This window comes from Rissa tridactyla, chromosome 13, assembly GCF_028500815.1.
Source record: "Rissa tridactyla isolate bRisTri1 chromosome 13, bRisTri1.patW.cur.20221130, whole genome shotgun sequence".
Classification (NCBI taxonomy): Eukaryota; Metazoa; Chordata; class Aves; order Charadriiformes; family Laridae; genus Rissa; species Rissa tridactyla.
Window position 1 is genome coordinate 12,510,304 of NC_071478.1, and position 13,253 is coordinate 12,523,556.

Genomic DNA, 13,253 nt, shown 5'->3' on the forward strand with positions numbered 1-13,253 from the left:
GGTGGGAACAGCCTGTCCTTCATTAGGATTATCCTCACACTCCAGTAGCAGGAAAAGCCCAAGGCTGCTGTGACGCCCTTTATGTTAGCCTCCTCCATAGGGCTGCTGCTGTGACACAGAAGGGCCCCTGCAGCTCTGCCTGTCTCGCTGCCTTTGTGTGTGTCTGTCTCTCTTTACCAGAGTTGCCACTGCTCTGAAAGTAGCACAGGATTTTAAAATGTGGTTTTCCATGGGACAGGGAACTCCTAGGCACCCTGAAATGCAGGCGCCTGCGATATTGTAGTTTGTTCTGAACAGCGCCTGGACCACTCACAGCCTCCAGAAAACATCTGCTGGGACAGTGGGCTGCAGATCCCTCGCAAACTGGGTGGTTTCAAGTTCCCAACCCCGCCATGTGCTTGGAACACGGACTCTGCGATCAATGGCTGGAACCTGCTGTGCCGCAGCTGCTCAGAGCTTTCTGGGGCCTCTTCTTCCTCCCATTCTCTGCGAGGCAAGGGAACGAGGCAGAACACACTCAGGGAAAAGACTGTCATGCTATTTTCTAGAGAAGTGGCAACTCTGAGCATCCCTTCCTTACTCCATCCCTCAGTGTGATGGTTTATATATGAAGTTTTGATGTTAGGGGCTGGGAATGGGAAATTTCCTCTTTGCCTGAGGTGAGCCCAGGCTGTCTGTGGCTGAAAGTTGTTGTTGCCTCCTAGCTGTCTGGAAGCTCTGTGTGAATCCGATTTATGGGTCTCAGTCATAGTGGCTTCAAGTGCCTCGCTGTAAACCTGTGCCCAGATGAGTGTGGCACATACCGAGCACCCGCTGGCATTGCAGCCAAGAGGTCAGATTGGACGGGTCACAGAGCAGTGCTCCAGGGCAGACCTGAGGCTTGCACTTGCCTTGCCTTCGCCAGATTTGTTCTAAGGATAAATGGATCCTTTCAGCCTCCAGGGCAGGAGTCCAGCACCTTTCAGCACCAGTTATAAATTAGTTTAAAGAAGGCACTGGCCTGGTCGCAGTCTGGCTGCAGGCTGCTCCCCCAGCAGACCCCGCTGCCATCTCTCTGCGGGCTCTCCCTCGGGGCGTTTGACGAGTTCCTAAGCTGTCTTGCATTTCGTTTTTAGAGTTCCGTGTAGAGCGGACCCCTCTCCCGAGTGCCCCCGTCCTCCCTGAGCTCACAGGTCAGTCCCGCTCATTTCCTAAACTCACAAGCTGGAAGGGGAGAAGGGGGCTTTGGGCTGTTCCAGTGGTGTTGCTGCTCCACAGCCTGGCGCAGTTAGATGGGAAACATTCCTTATTTCCTCTTCCATCTGTAAGAGCCCCATCCAAAGCTGGGGCTGGAAAGATGGAGAGGCAATCAGAGCCATGTGTATTGCCTCTCAGAAGGGCAATGCAGGTCATACCAAATGAAGGCATGTAATCTTTAGATGGCGTTTCCTGCTGCTTGCCTCGTTTTTAGCTCCTCGCCCCAGGCTGGGTGTAAACCAGATATGGAAAACTGCAGGAGCAGGGTGACTTCTCAAAGGTCTACAAATGACCTTAACCTGAGCTGCTGCAAGGATGAGATTTGGAGTGCTGGGAGGAGGGAGAGGGTGTGGGGGCACTCCTGGTTATGCTAATCCCATTTCCCTCTGCAGGAGGGGCTGCAGGGAATGCTCTCCCTGCTCCAGGTGGTGCAGCTGCTGAGCTAGTCCCACACAGGCTTCCTGGGCAGAAGTGAGCATGGTGGGACTCTACAAAGTCCTGCAGTGCTTGTAGGGAACTGTGGAATGAAATGGGGGCAGAGGACCATTCTCCAGGGACTAGTCCTGGCTCAGTGTCCTCACAGTGCAAATACCCTCTGGATCCTCAGTCCCTGGATTGTGCGCAGTCTGTTCTCTCTAAGTGATGCTCCTTCTGTCTACTCTCCCTTCCATGGCCATGTTTTCCCCAGCTCTGTCCTGTCCATGGTTTTTGTCGTAGAAAAGCAGCTTTGTGTAACGTCCCGCTCCCCGTGTGCCATCTCATTCCATGGTGTTCCTCCTCTCCACTGCTTCCTTGGCCCCACCTGTTTCAGGGTTTGAATATCTCTGCAGTGGGGGTGTGGAAAAGCTTCCTGAGAAGCTGTCCTGGAATTATCAGTACCAACAGGGAAAGGGCGTTTCTGTGGTACAGAAATGTGTCGATCCTCAGGGAGTCTCCATTCCTGAGGATGCTGAGGTTGGCAGCCCCCAGTGAACAAATTGCCCTGAGGAAGGTAGGGGGAGACCAAATCCTAGCTCCCTCTTAATAAAGCCCTTCCCTGACACCATGTACGCAACCGCATCAGCACCTGACCCCCACCTCTGAGCCTTTTGGTTGCCAAGCAAAGGAGATGTAGGTCCAGTTGTTTACTTACATGTATGTTTTTCAGCAAAACCCATAAAATACGTAGAGGAATGTTGGTGACTTGGCAAAAGTGCTTTTCCCTCCCAAGGTCCACCCCTGGCTGCACTGTGCCTTTTCCTAGCGGAGGTGAATCGCCCCGGGGCCTGTCTGTCACCAGCGGCTGGGGTGCACCAGGGCTCTGTACAACAAGAAGTTATTAATGCTGCTGTCCTGGCTGGGTGCCACGTTAGCTTACAGTCCTGAGTGTCTCACTGAAGTACCAGCTGGGGATCGTGGCGTCCTTCCCTTCCCGTTACGCTTACCTACTGTTAAACAGTCGCTGTGCAGCCTCTTGGCTAGGCCAAGAGCTGCGATTCCCATGTATAGGCTGGAGTTGGTCCCGCGAAGGGCAGGGCCCCCTCCGTTCCTACAAAGGCCCAGCGAGCTGTGCAGTGCTCGAGGGCCCTTGTGCCTTCAAGTGGATGCGCGCGCGTAAATGGGCTGCGCTTCATGGGCTTGGCAAGTGGAACTGAGATGAGGGGATGGCACAAGCAGGGATGATTGCTCCAGCACGCAGGGAGCTAACATGCAGGTGCTTTGTCATCACCGTACAAACCTGGTGTCTCAGGAGACAGACTGCAAAGGCAAGAAGGTTTTTTCCTGAAAGAAGAACTGGAGTCTTTTTGAGAAGACCTGGCCTCCTTTCTCAGTAAAACCACATGTATTCAGCTGTGTGTTAGGGACTTGAAGCAATGATGGGGCAGGAGGGTGGCTGGCAGCAGCCTTTCCTCCCTGGAACAGCATCTTTGGGGGTGATGCGAAGCAGCAACATGCTCACGTTGGCCCAGGGCCTGTAATGAGCGGCTAACCCAGATATAAGCTCCATATGACGTTTGCTTGAAACAGGCTGGTGCCTGCTACTAAATATTCCCTTATAAGCCAGTCTGGGTTTCAGCCTTAACGCGATTGATTTGTTCTGACCTCTTTTTATGGTGCTCTAAACAGAATCACAGTGAATTTCACATTCAAGCATGAAATGCTGACCCAGTCATTTTAAGGGCAAAGAGAAACATGCTGGCTAGATGCCTCCTGCCCCGAGGGCTGGATGCCTGTGGCAGTAGAGTTGGGAATTAGAACTGCTACATATAAATAAAGACTTACTGTTTTAATTAAGCCATTTCTAGTTCCTGCTCCCTAGGTATATGTTTCCCGCTCTTCTACAATGAACGGCAAGGGGTTGAGAAGTTAAGGAGCAAAATTCAGAGTGGGGAGGATAGTGCGCCTTGAGAAGAGCAGAGAAATAGGGAGAAAGAAGCTCTTAAACTGTTATCCAAGAATATTACCAAGGGACAGAGAGGAGGGGCTGAGCCTGAGGATGCTGAGCTGCCAGCTGCTCCCTGAGCTGCTGCGTTTCTCCACATTTACAGCCAAAATCTGGATCTGTAGTTTTAGATTAACTGCATCTTGCCAGCTAAGTAGCGACAGGATACATCTGAAATTGCCCACTTCTGGTTCAGCTCTTCCACATCGTGCCCTCAGCCGCTCCGGGGTTTGGGCTTAGCAGAGCACGGCTAGTGAGTTCCTCCAAACATTCGCGGTGCAAAAGGACATGGATAAATGCAGCGCTGTGCACTCCTCTGTTGTCATCCTTGGGTGTTGTGTGTGATGCACTAAGCTGACACGTTTGTGTGTGCCTGGTATTTTGCAGCGGGGAGTGAAGGCTCCTATTGAGGAGTTTCCCGTGTAGCCACTGTGCCCCTGAGATGCCTCTTCCTTCTTTTCCAGCAATCCCCCTCACCGCGTATGGACCAATGGCGGCAGCAGCGGCTGCAGCAGCCGTGGTGCGAGGGACAGGTAACTGCCACTTTCCTCCCCAGCGCGGTGTCTTGTCACGGAGGTTTGAGATGGACTGCGGGAGGGGGGTGGGATGGGGTTGCATATTTGGGATCTTCACTCTGTAGTTTTATTGCCTCCTGTAGGTTCCACCCCCAGTCGCACCGGTGGATTTCTGGGCACCACCAGCCCCGGGCCGATGGCAGAGCTTTATGGAGCCGCCAACCAGGATTCAGGGGTCAGCAGTTACATCAGCGCTGCCAGTCCAGCCCCGAGCACCGGCTTCGGCCACAGCCTAGGGGTGAGTGTTCCCTCTCAGGCTCTGCGCATGGGGAGGAAGATGGAGAGTGGCATGGCCAGGGGAAGGGGCTGCATCTCCACGTGGTGATGGAGGTGAGCAGCGGTGGGTGGCTCCTTCTCAGCCCACGGCCTGCTTTCTGGTAAAGAAATGCCACCTGCTGCAGTATCTGCCATGCCACCACTGAGCCCCAGACTGCAGATAGCCGGCGCAGGATGCAGCAGTTCACTTGGAGCCCGCATCCCTGGGTTCTACTGGCTCTCCCTGGCCACCACTCAAGGTCCCAGTCTCCAGACCTTTCCCTGATTGGGCACAGACTTTCCAAGAGCCCATCTCAGCCCTGACACAGTGTCCTGCAGGGCGATGTGCTCTTTAGACCTGGCACCTCCAACTGAAACCAGCTTTCTCAGCACCTAGGCTACTAACTGAATTTGTTGTGGTAGTAATTCTTCACTTTTATTTTGTTTCCTTAAGAGTGGTGTTTTAACTCTTTCTTTGCAGGGTCCCTTGATTGCAACAGCTTTTACCAATGGGTATCACTGAAGCTGGGGACGAAGGAGGCAGGAGGTAAGAGAGCTTCGAACCGGAACGGGTACTGAGAGGAGTGAAGTTCTGAGCTGGCGCCTGCGCTTGGGCTCTGGGGAGGAGCTGTGGATGCCGCTGTGAGGTTCGCTGGCCTGACCCACCCTGCGGAGGGTCCTGCGGCCAGCCTGGGGCTCTCTTCTGCACCAGAGGCTTGGCAGGTTGGGTTCTTACCTCGCGCTCCCCAGGCTGGGAGTGCTGTGGAGAGATCGCTTAGTGTCTGGGTGCAAAGGGGAAGGAAATGGGAGCACTGACAGAGAAAAGGGCTGCAGGGTTGGCCAGAATCACAGGCTTGGCTCACCTGTGTGGCTGGGGAAGCCTCCTCCATGCAGCTGGTTGTTCTCACTGCTGCTGAGACCAATGTCTCTGGGGAGCGAGGTTTTTCCTCTCCTGCCTGGGAGAAGGACAGAAGGAAAATTTGAGTCTGATCAGTTCCATTTCTGTTCCTTGGATGGGCCTGAGAGGGAATTGGTGGACGGTCTCTGTTTGCTTTGCAAACATGGCTGAAGTTAGCCGGCTTAAAATTAAAAAACCACCCAGCTTTTCAAAAATGAGGGCAAAAGCTTGCAGGGAGCGGTGTCCAGACAGGAGCATGTGGCAGCCTGGCGAGGCTGCACTGAGCTGAGTGCTGGAGAAATGGCTGGACCCCGCCACGTCACAGTTCTTCTGGGGCCAGGAGTGCCACAGGTCGGGGCAGGCAGGCTGCTCAGCGTGTGGGGCCTTGTTTCCCGGGCCTGCGCGTTGCCATTAAAGGTGGAAGCACTTCTGCCGTGCCCCGTCGCTGTGCCAGCGAGATGCAGAGCAAGTCAGTGTTGGGGCAAGCTTGGGTATGGAGTATTTCTGTCAGATCGCACCAGAAGGAAGAAAAGCCCAAGAGAGAAGCTGTTGGTTGCTCTAGATCCTGTCGCTTCCCTCCCCTGCTGTGTCCCGCAGATTCCCCAGTGACCTAACCGAGGACAGCGGCTGGAGGATCTGGTGAGCCTCGGGGGATGAGCCAAGGTTACCTTTTTCTTGAATCAAACTGCACACTGCCGGCTGGCTGCCAGGCTCCTGCCGCCCTGCCCCGATCTCTCCCTTTGACCAGACCACACTGGACTGAACCCGAGGAGATCATCTCGCTTTCTTACTAACCACCGACGGTTTACGCTTCCCCCCTCCCTGCCCCCAGCCCACCGATTCTTCTTTTATTTATTTTATTAGCTGTTAGTTTTATTTTTTTATTTTATTTTTTTATCTTTTTTTTGGGGCTACCCCTTCTTTTTGTTGTTTGCTCTTTCCTGAGCTAGTAGACATATTTTATGAATTGGCTTTGTGATTGTGTTAGGTAGTTTTTATTGAGGAGTATTTTTATTTGGCTTTGAAACTGTTTTGAATATTTTCAACTCTGTTGTTGTTGTCGTCAGTGTTTTTAAAGCACGGTATGTAACAAGAATGCAGTTCTGAAGGGAAGAAAGAGTCACAGAGAGAGCAAAGGCTGAGAGGAACTGATGTATTTCTATTTTTTTTAAAGAAACTGTTTTTAATTGTTTCTGTTTTGTAAATGTGAGGCTTTGAAAAGTGTGAAACTTCAAGGATCCGAAAACGTTGGACATCGCTATGGAACAAAACAAATGTATATTTTGCTAAGTGAAAACACTATCCTTACAGCTGAAAGAATTTTTTTTTCCTAGGTTTAGTTTTACGTGGGGTTTTCTTTTTCCTCCTGTATAATATGTAAATATCGCGAGCTGAACCTGGCTGCTGCCTGCAGCCTGGCTCCAAGGAGCAGCTCCAGGTCCTGGACTTGGTGCCGCAGTGTGAGCAATACTCTCCAGCAGAATCCTGACAGGACTCCGTTCTTTTTTTGTACACCTTTTACTGTAAGATTTTAAGACCTCTGATGAGATGAAAGGGGGGGTGGGGTGGGGGCGGGGGTGAAACGTACCGGCCATCGGCTGTTTTGCTGAGCGGGTTAAAGCTGCTTCCAATCGCTCGATGTACAGACTCCATCACTGGGCTCCGTAGTGCCAGCCTCTGGTTTGGCTTTAGGTAAAAGGGCTTTACCGCCATTGCTTGTCTTGGTTACTTTGAAAGGAATTCACTCTCCAAACACTATCGCTCGCGTCAAGATTTCCTGGGAAAGGGGATCCTCCTCTGGAGGCGAGGGTAACGGAAGGGGTGTCGGCCAGGGCCAGGGGGAGATTTGGGTGGTTGTTCTCGGAAGGGCAGGGCGCTGGGTTGGGGAGTCATTAATGGGGGAGAAAAGCATTAGGGTGGTGATTTGGGGGCGGGTTAAGGGCTTCTCAGGGATTATATGAATTATAGAATTGCAGCTTCCCGTTTGCTTTACTCTGTGTTCTGAAGACTGTGGGAATTTGTCTGTTAGTCCTGTGGGGGGGTGATCTGGTCCCTTCTCCAGAACCTGCCGGGGCTTCCCCTGGCGTGGTCCCGGCCGCTGCTGACGAGCCCCCTGCCAGGGGAAGCCTCCAGCAGGACAACACGGGGCAGGTTTGGGTCTGGATTTCAGTGAACCAAAGACCTTGTTAAGGGGGGTGATTAAGCCTTTTATTAAGATGCAGCCAAACTCTTTTCCCAGGGAAATAACAGCTTCATCTTAAGTTTTAAAAATCATTCCCTCTCTTCCCTCAAACTGAGCCCCTGTGAAGGAGAGGGGCGTTCAGAACAGGACTGGGAGGGCCACAGGGCCCTTCTTCTCTTCCATCCCTCCCCCGTCTGCCGGAGCTTGTCCTGACCTGGGCGATGCGTTTGGAGAGTTCTGTTTAGGTAAGAGGGTACTTAACAGATCAGTACTGAAAACACAAAGCAATAATTTTTGTTACTGAGACAAGAGTCTGTATGTCTGTTTTTTTAAATATTTCCTAATTAAAGAAGAGCTGCATTTTATTGGGTTTATTTTTATTCTATATACTTCAAATTTGGGTCTGCGGACAGCGCTTTCCTCCCTCTTGGTATATGCGCTGAACTGCTTCCGTGCCCCCTCCAGACATCCAAGGCCAGCTGTGCTGCTGCTGGGCTGTGATTCACTCTCTGGCCAGTGCTGCCACTGCCTGGAGCCTGGGGCTCCGGTTTCAGGGTGGGCATTTTTTTTAAAAGAAATAAAGCTGTGTTTTTAAGCCAGTAAGTTATTACACTCCAATGTTTGTTCTCTCCACACCTGTAACCCTTTTTCCAGATTTCAGTTTTAAATTCCTAATAAATTATTTGAAAACTGTCCTTTTCCGTCTTTATTTGGGGGTGGGAGATTTTCAAATGGAGATTTCAGGTGAACTTGGACGTGGCAGGAGTTGCAGCCTGCCTTTAGGATAAAAGCCCCAGGCAGGGGCTCTGTGTTCTGCTCCCAGACTTTGTCGATGGCCCAGTTTATAATGTGAGGCAGATCCGGTTTTAACAGACATCGTGTCTCTTCTCTATGTTACAGAGGTTTTGTGTAGATATCTTTGTTCAAGAAAGGAGCACATAGTGAGGTGCTTAGAAGTTTGGCTCAGATGCTGTGGATTCAGTGACTATGGTGGACCAAGGAGGCTAGATCTAAGTAAGTAAAATGTGGAGACGGGAAGGAAAGAAAAGTCTGTAACAGACAACACTACAAGAGAAAGGGGAATTCTAACAGTGTGAAATAGTTGGAAACCCTGGGCGGCAGTTGTTAATTATAGAGAATTCTTAAAAATAATCCAAGGCTCAAGCCTGTAAGTTTAGGAACCAGTTTTTATGATTTGAAAAACACATGACAATTTACTGTCATTTAGAAAATTATTCTATCACCCGATGACTCCTCCTCACCTGGGAAGGGGAATCAGGGAAATACAAGGAAACGCACAGGTTGAAATATAAATAGATTTAATAGGATAAGGCTAAATAACAATAATACTAAAGAACCAGTATTGATCCCGATACCAGTATAAAATATACCAGAATTATACTCAGTCCATTCTATCAGCAGGAAGCCGTGCGCTCCCAGCAGTGACAGCCAATGTGGGACACTGCGGGCGCTGCGGCTTCGGGAGGAAGGGAAGGGCTCGGGGCTCCGGTTCTGGGGCAAGAAGTTCTCAGGATGGCAGCCATCAAGGGAGAGAAACTCCTTAGCAAACTTTCTAGTTTATATTCAATGTGCCGTTCATGGTATGAAATAATCCTTTTGGCAGCTTGGGTCAAGTGCCTGGGTATCGCTCCTCCTCATCCCTGCACCTGGCAAGCTCGAAACACTGAGACCTTGAAACCTACATACCATAGCTGGCTATAAATTAAATATTTTCACAAATTCAGATATTAGGGCCTTCTAAAAGTGCAGTTTTCCCAAGCATTAGAAGATAAATTAGTCCTGTGTCACTCAAACCAGGACACCAGTTGTAAGTTGGGATGTTCTCTACTGAGGACCAGCGGCTTTCTGTGCAGCACAGGTTGGGGGAAACCAAAAATAGCATTGGTGGAAAAATCTTTACCCAGATGGGATTTTTCTCATGAATCACTCTTGTAATGCCCACATGCTCCCTTTCCCACACCTGGTGATCCTCTTGTTGAATTAAAATGTATGAAATCCAAGATATGACGGTATTTTTTACTTGTGACTTTAAAAGGCCACTTTATTGGAAATTTTCCTAGCAACATCAATAATAAATCTGATGTTGATAAGTGAGGAAAAAGGAACCACAGAGTCTTAAGGTTCACAGGTAGGAGAACAGAGAAATAATGAAAAAAGGGTACACGTGGCCAAAGAAGCAAAGGAGAAAGAACATTTAAATTGATATTGAAGGGAAAGCCATCAGACCGATCTGTGGGCAAAAGATTAGATCCTTGTTTCTGAACTAACTATGGTAGACTATCCTTGACATCAGCCTTTGATGTTTGTTCAATGTTCTCACTCAGGACATGAGAATCTTGAATCTGTAACTCAGCATCTGTTTGGCTTTAGCTCACCTGTGAGTAGGGAATCCTGGACAATCAGAGAGCTCGTGAGAGATCAAAAAAGTTGGAATGGTTCTGGTTGTTCAACAGCATGTCTGCCTTTAGCCAGATGTCCTATGGCTGTGGCAACATCCTCTGGATGCTGTGGGCACCCTGGCATAGTCTCAGTCTGTCACAGAAACATGCATTTGTGCCTACTGAAGGGTACTGAGCCCCAACTTCATGAATAAGTACTCATATATTAGGCTGTTGCCAAAAGGTGGGCTTTGCATCTTCCTCTGCTCTTAAAAAACGAAGGCTTGTGGCTTTAGAAATAAATGCAGGCTCTCACTATCAAGCGAGCAGTCTGGGATGTATATCTTGAGTGTGTAAAAATGCCAAGCCTGTAGCCCCGACAGCGTTAGAGCCTCTGGGGTCTCAACACAAGCGCAGTACTTTGGACTTGCCCCTGGCTGACTCCAGGAAGCTTTTTCTTACCCATTTTATCTTATTTCAAGGTTCCCAACTTGCCTCATGCCTTGGCACAGAGAACCAAAGGGCCTAACTGGTTCTGCTTTGGTGCTGGAGAAACAGCTGTCTCTGCGCTGCTGAAGTCTGCTGTGTATGTCGAAACTTCCAAGCCCAGTTCATTTCCAGCGTCCCTTAAGGTCATGTGAAAACAGACACTATTCCTTGTTTAAGCCAGATACAGAGGCGTTCCAGGTCGCTTGGCTCCTTTTTTGTGCCTAGTAGTACCTATTCCTCCTATGTGGTTCCAAAGTGAAAAACAGCTTGAATTTTTTTCAGTTAAGCTCATGCCAAATGGCCACTTGGGAAGAGGGGGTGACCTGTACTTTAGTCTCTGAATTAGGCCAGGAGAATCCATGGAGAGGTACAGAATTAATCATAAGAGGGATACCATAAAAAGAGGATGTCAGTACTAGAAGGATTTCCAATTGGAAAATTGCTAGCAATTTGTAACGCAACTACCACACTGCTGCTATTTTTCAGTAGAGGGCCCTTAAAAACGTCCAGATCTTTCCTGCTGGCTTCTAATATTAAAAGAATTTAAAAGCAAAAATCTAGAGAGCAAATATTTGTCTTCCTGGCTTTCAGAGATTTAACTCCACTGGCCTTCAACTGGTGATGTCACAACCTGCTGCCCACACAGCCTCTGATGGAAGAAGTCTGCATTTAGTAACATAAATACTGCCTTGTTTACCTCATACCCATGTCAAGGTGAGCTTGTTGTATAAAGAGCTGCATTTTCTTCAGCATCAGTCTCTCTCTCAGGTCCTCCAAGGATGAAGTCCCTGGCCCTGCTTTTCCTGCTGTCTGGTGCGTAGGTGGCAGCCCCCCGGCAGCCCCTGGACTGGTAACACCATGCCTACCTCTAACCTTCATGTCTTTTCTCAGTGGGCGCAGCCTGCGCTGCTGTCTCCTCCCGGGCCGTGTGGGAATTTCGCAGCATGCTCAAATGCACCATCCCGGGCAGCCATCCTCTGCTGGACTTTGGGGACTACGGCTGCTACTGTGGCTTGGGAGGCCAGGGGACACCAGTGGACGAGCTTGACAGGTTTATGACTCTGCTTTTACAAACCTCTTTCCTTGCCTGTGCTTTCAGGGTTCTGTCACGCCAGCTACGTCTCAGCTGGCCCTGCCTGTAACTATTCATAAAACTCTCCGGCTGCTGTGAATTAAGCTTTCTCTCAAAGACCAATTGAAGGAAAATAGCATGTGTACTATCACACCTTGATGCCTTATTACTAAGATGAAATATAATCCCAACAACTCAGTTTTCTCTCCTGTGGCAGTCAGACTGTGCTCATTCCAGCATGGTTTTTTGCAGCAGTGCTGTGCTGGCAGCCCAGACGCAGCTCTGAGAGCGCACTGCCCAGTGCACGACCATCGACACGTGCAGGGCTGAAATGCAAAATGCTGTAGTTTAGAGATGACACAAGACTGACAGCCAAGACGCAGTGAATTGTGTCAGCCATTACTTGTCAGCTACCGGGCACTGACGGGGTGCGTAGGGTAAATTCTGGCTTTGGCTTTCCCTGTGCCCAATGGACAACTCTGTGAAGATGCTCCAGCAGGTACACGTGTACCAGACACCTCTTGGACCATTAGCTGGCAGAACCGTGTCCCTTTGCGGTCCTTTGTCCTTTGTGTATGCCCTCTTATCACTGGGTATCTCTTTTTTTTTTGTTGTTTTTTGTTCAGTGCTTTGTCAAAGCAATACTAGAACATTTGTGTGTCTTACAGGTCAGCTGAGTTTGCATTTCTGGTATTTTCTGACCTTTTCCTCCTTGTTTCCCAGGTGCTGTCAAGTACATGATAACTGCTACTCTCAGGCAAAGAAACTTGATTCATGCAGATTCCTCATAGACAACCCCTACACAAAGACATACAGCTTCAGCTGCTCCCCTGGGCAGATTAAGTGTCACAGTACGTCCGCTTCCACGTCACTACGCTTCAAACATTACTTCAGTCTCTCCTCCGCCAGAATGGGGCTGTGTCACACTGGATGCTGCTGTGGCAGGAAGGCACAGCCCAAGTCCCTGCTGGGGGGCTGGTTATCAGAAACGGGGCACCTCACATGAGCGGCAGAGGGAATATTCTCCATATAGCACACAATTCAAAGTTTATGGAAGATATATGGTATCAGAGTACGTAGGGAAGCCTGTTCCCTCTTCAGGGGATTGTGTCCCTGTGGTACTTTTCTGGGAGTCCCTTTAATGGCAGTGTTGCAGAGAGAGCAAGAGTATCCCAGAGAGCAGTATGCTGGACAGCTTATGCGGGACATCTCCAAGGTAATGGTAGAGCTTTTATAGGGCTCTCGGTTGGAGGCAAATAGCAGATAGGCTGTCAAACAGAACTCCAGGGAAAGAAGGAAAGAAGGCAGGAGGCTGCTGGGCCGGTGCACACAGCTTTGGGGCCAGAGGGTTAGTGGGGAGAAGCATGTACACCCCCCAAAGAACAGCAGCAGTGAAATGGTGATACCCTGGCAGCACAAACACCTGCCTGAGTCACTGCCATGCCTGGTGAAGGAGCTGAGGGTCTGACTGCTGCTGCTCTCTCCTCCAGGCACTAACAACGAGTGCGAGATGTTCATCTGCAACTGCGACCGCACTGCCGCCATGTGCTTCGCCAAGGCACCCTACAACCCCGAGTACGTCAAGCTGGACACCAAGAAATACTGCAACTAGACCTAGACCTAGTCCTCGTCCTCCTCCCGCCCCTCTGGGCGGCAACAACCCCGCGGCGGCCTGTTACCAATAAACGCCTTACAACAACCCAACACCTCCCGCCTCCTCCCTGC

At 50.1% G+C, this 13,253-nt stretch overlaps 2 protein-coding genes across 6 annotated transcripts in view; both read left to right on the forward strand.

Annotated features, from left to right (window-relative positions):
- The window catches only part of MSI1 (musashi RNA binding protein 1), a 29,961-nt gene extending 23,038 nt beyond the window's left edge, over nucleotides 1-6,923 (forward strand). For 3 of the 4 annotated variants that reach the window (XM_054219944.1, XM_054219945.1, XM_054219947.1), the window contains 5 exons: nucleotides 1,116-1,172; nucleotides 4,123-4,191; nucleotides 4,317-4,471; nucleotides 4,970-5,035; nucleotides 5,984-6,923. In XM_054219944.1, the coding sequence (XP_054075919.1) occupies nucleotides 1,116-1,172; nucleotides 4,123-4,191; nucleotides 4,317-4,471; nucleotides 4,970-5,011 (323 nt within the window). In that variant the 3' untranslated portion in view covers nucleotides 5,012-5,035; nucleotides 5,984-6,923. The remainder of the gene's footprint in view (nucleotides 1-1,115; nucleotides 1,173-4,122; nucleotides 4,192-4,316; nucleotides 4,472-4,969; nucleotides 5,036-5,983) is intronic. The other variant, XM_054219946.1, reaches the window with a different exon arrangement.
- A 3,413-nt stretch (nucleotides 6,924-10,336) lies between these two features.
- On the forward strand, nucleotides 10,337-13,140 carry PLA2G1B (phospholipase A2 group IB). 2 transcript variants are annotated; one of them, XM_054219763.1, is made up of 4 exons: nucleotides 10,337-10,589; nucleotides 11,348-11,507; nucleotides 12,252-12,379; nucleotides 13,019-13,140. In XM_054219763.1, exons 1-4 carry the CDS (start codon nucleotides 10,556-10,558, stop codon nucleotides 13,138-13,140), a joined length of 444 nt encoding a protein of 147 aa, XP_054075738.1. In that variant the 5' UTR covers nucleotides 10,337-10,555. The 2 variants fall into 2 exon arrangements, with proteins under 2 accessions (XP_054075738.1, XP_054075737.1); XM_054219762.1 differs by lacking the exon at nucleotides 10,337-10,589 and adding an exon at nucleotides 11,214-11,269.
- The last annotated feature ends 113 nt before the right edge of the window (nucleotides 13,141-13,253 follow it).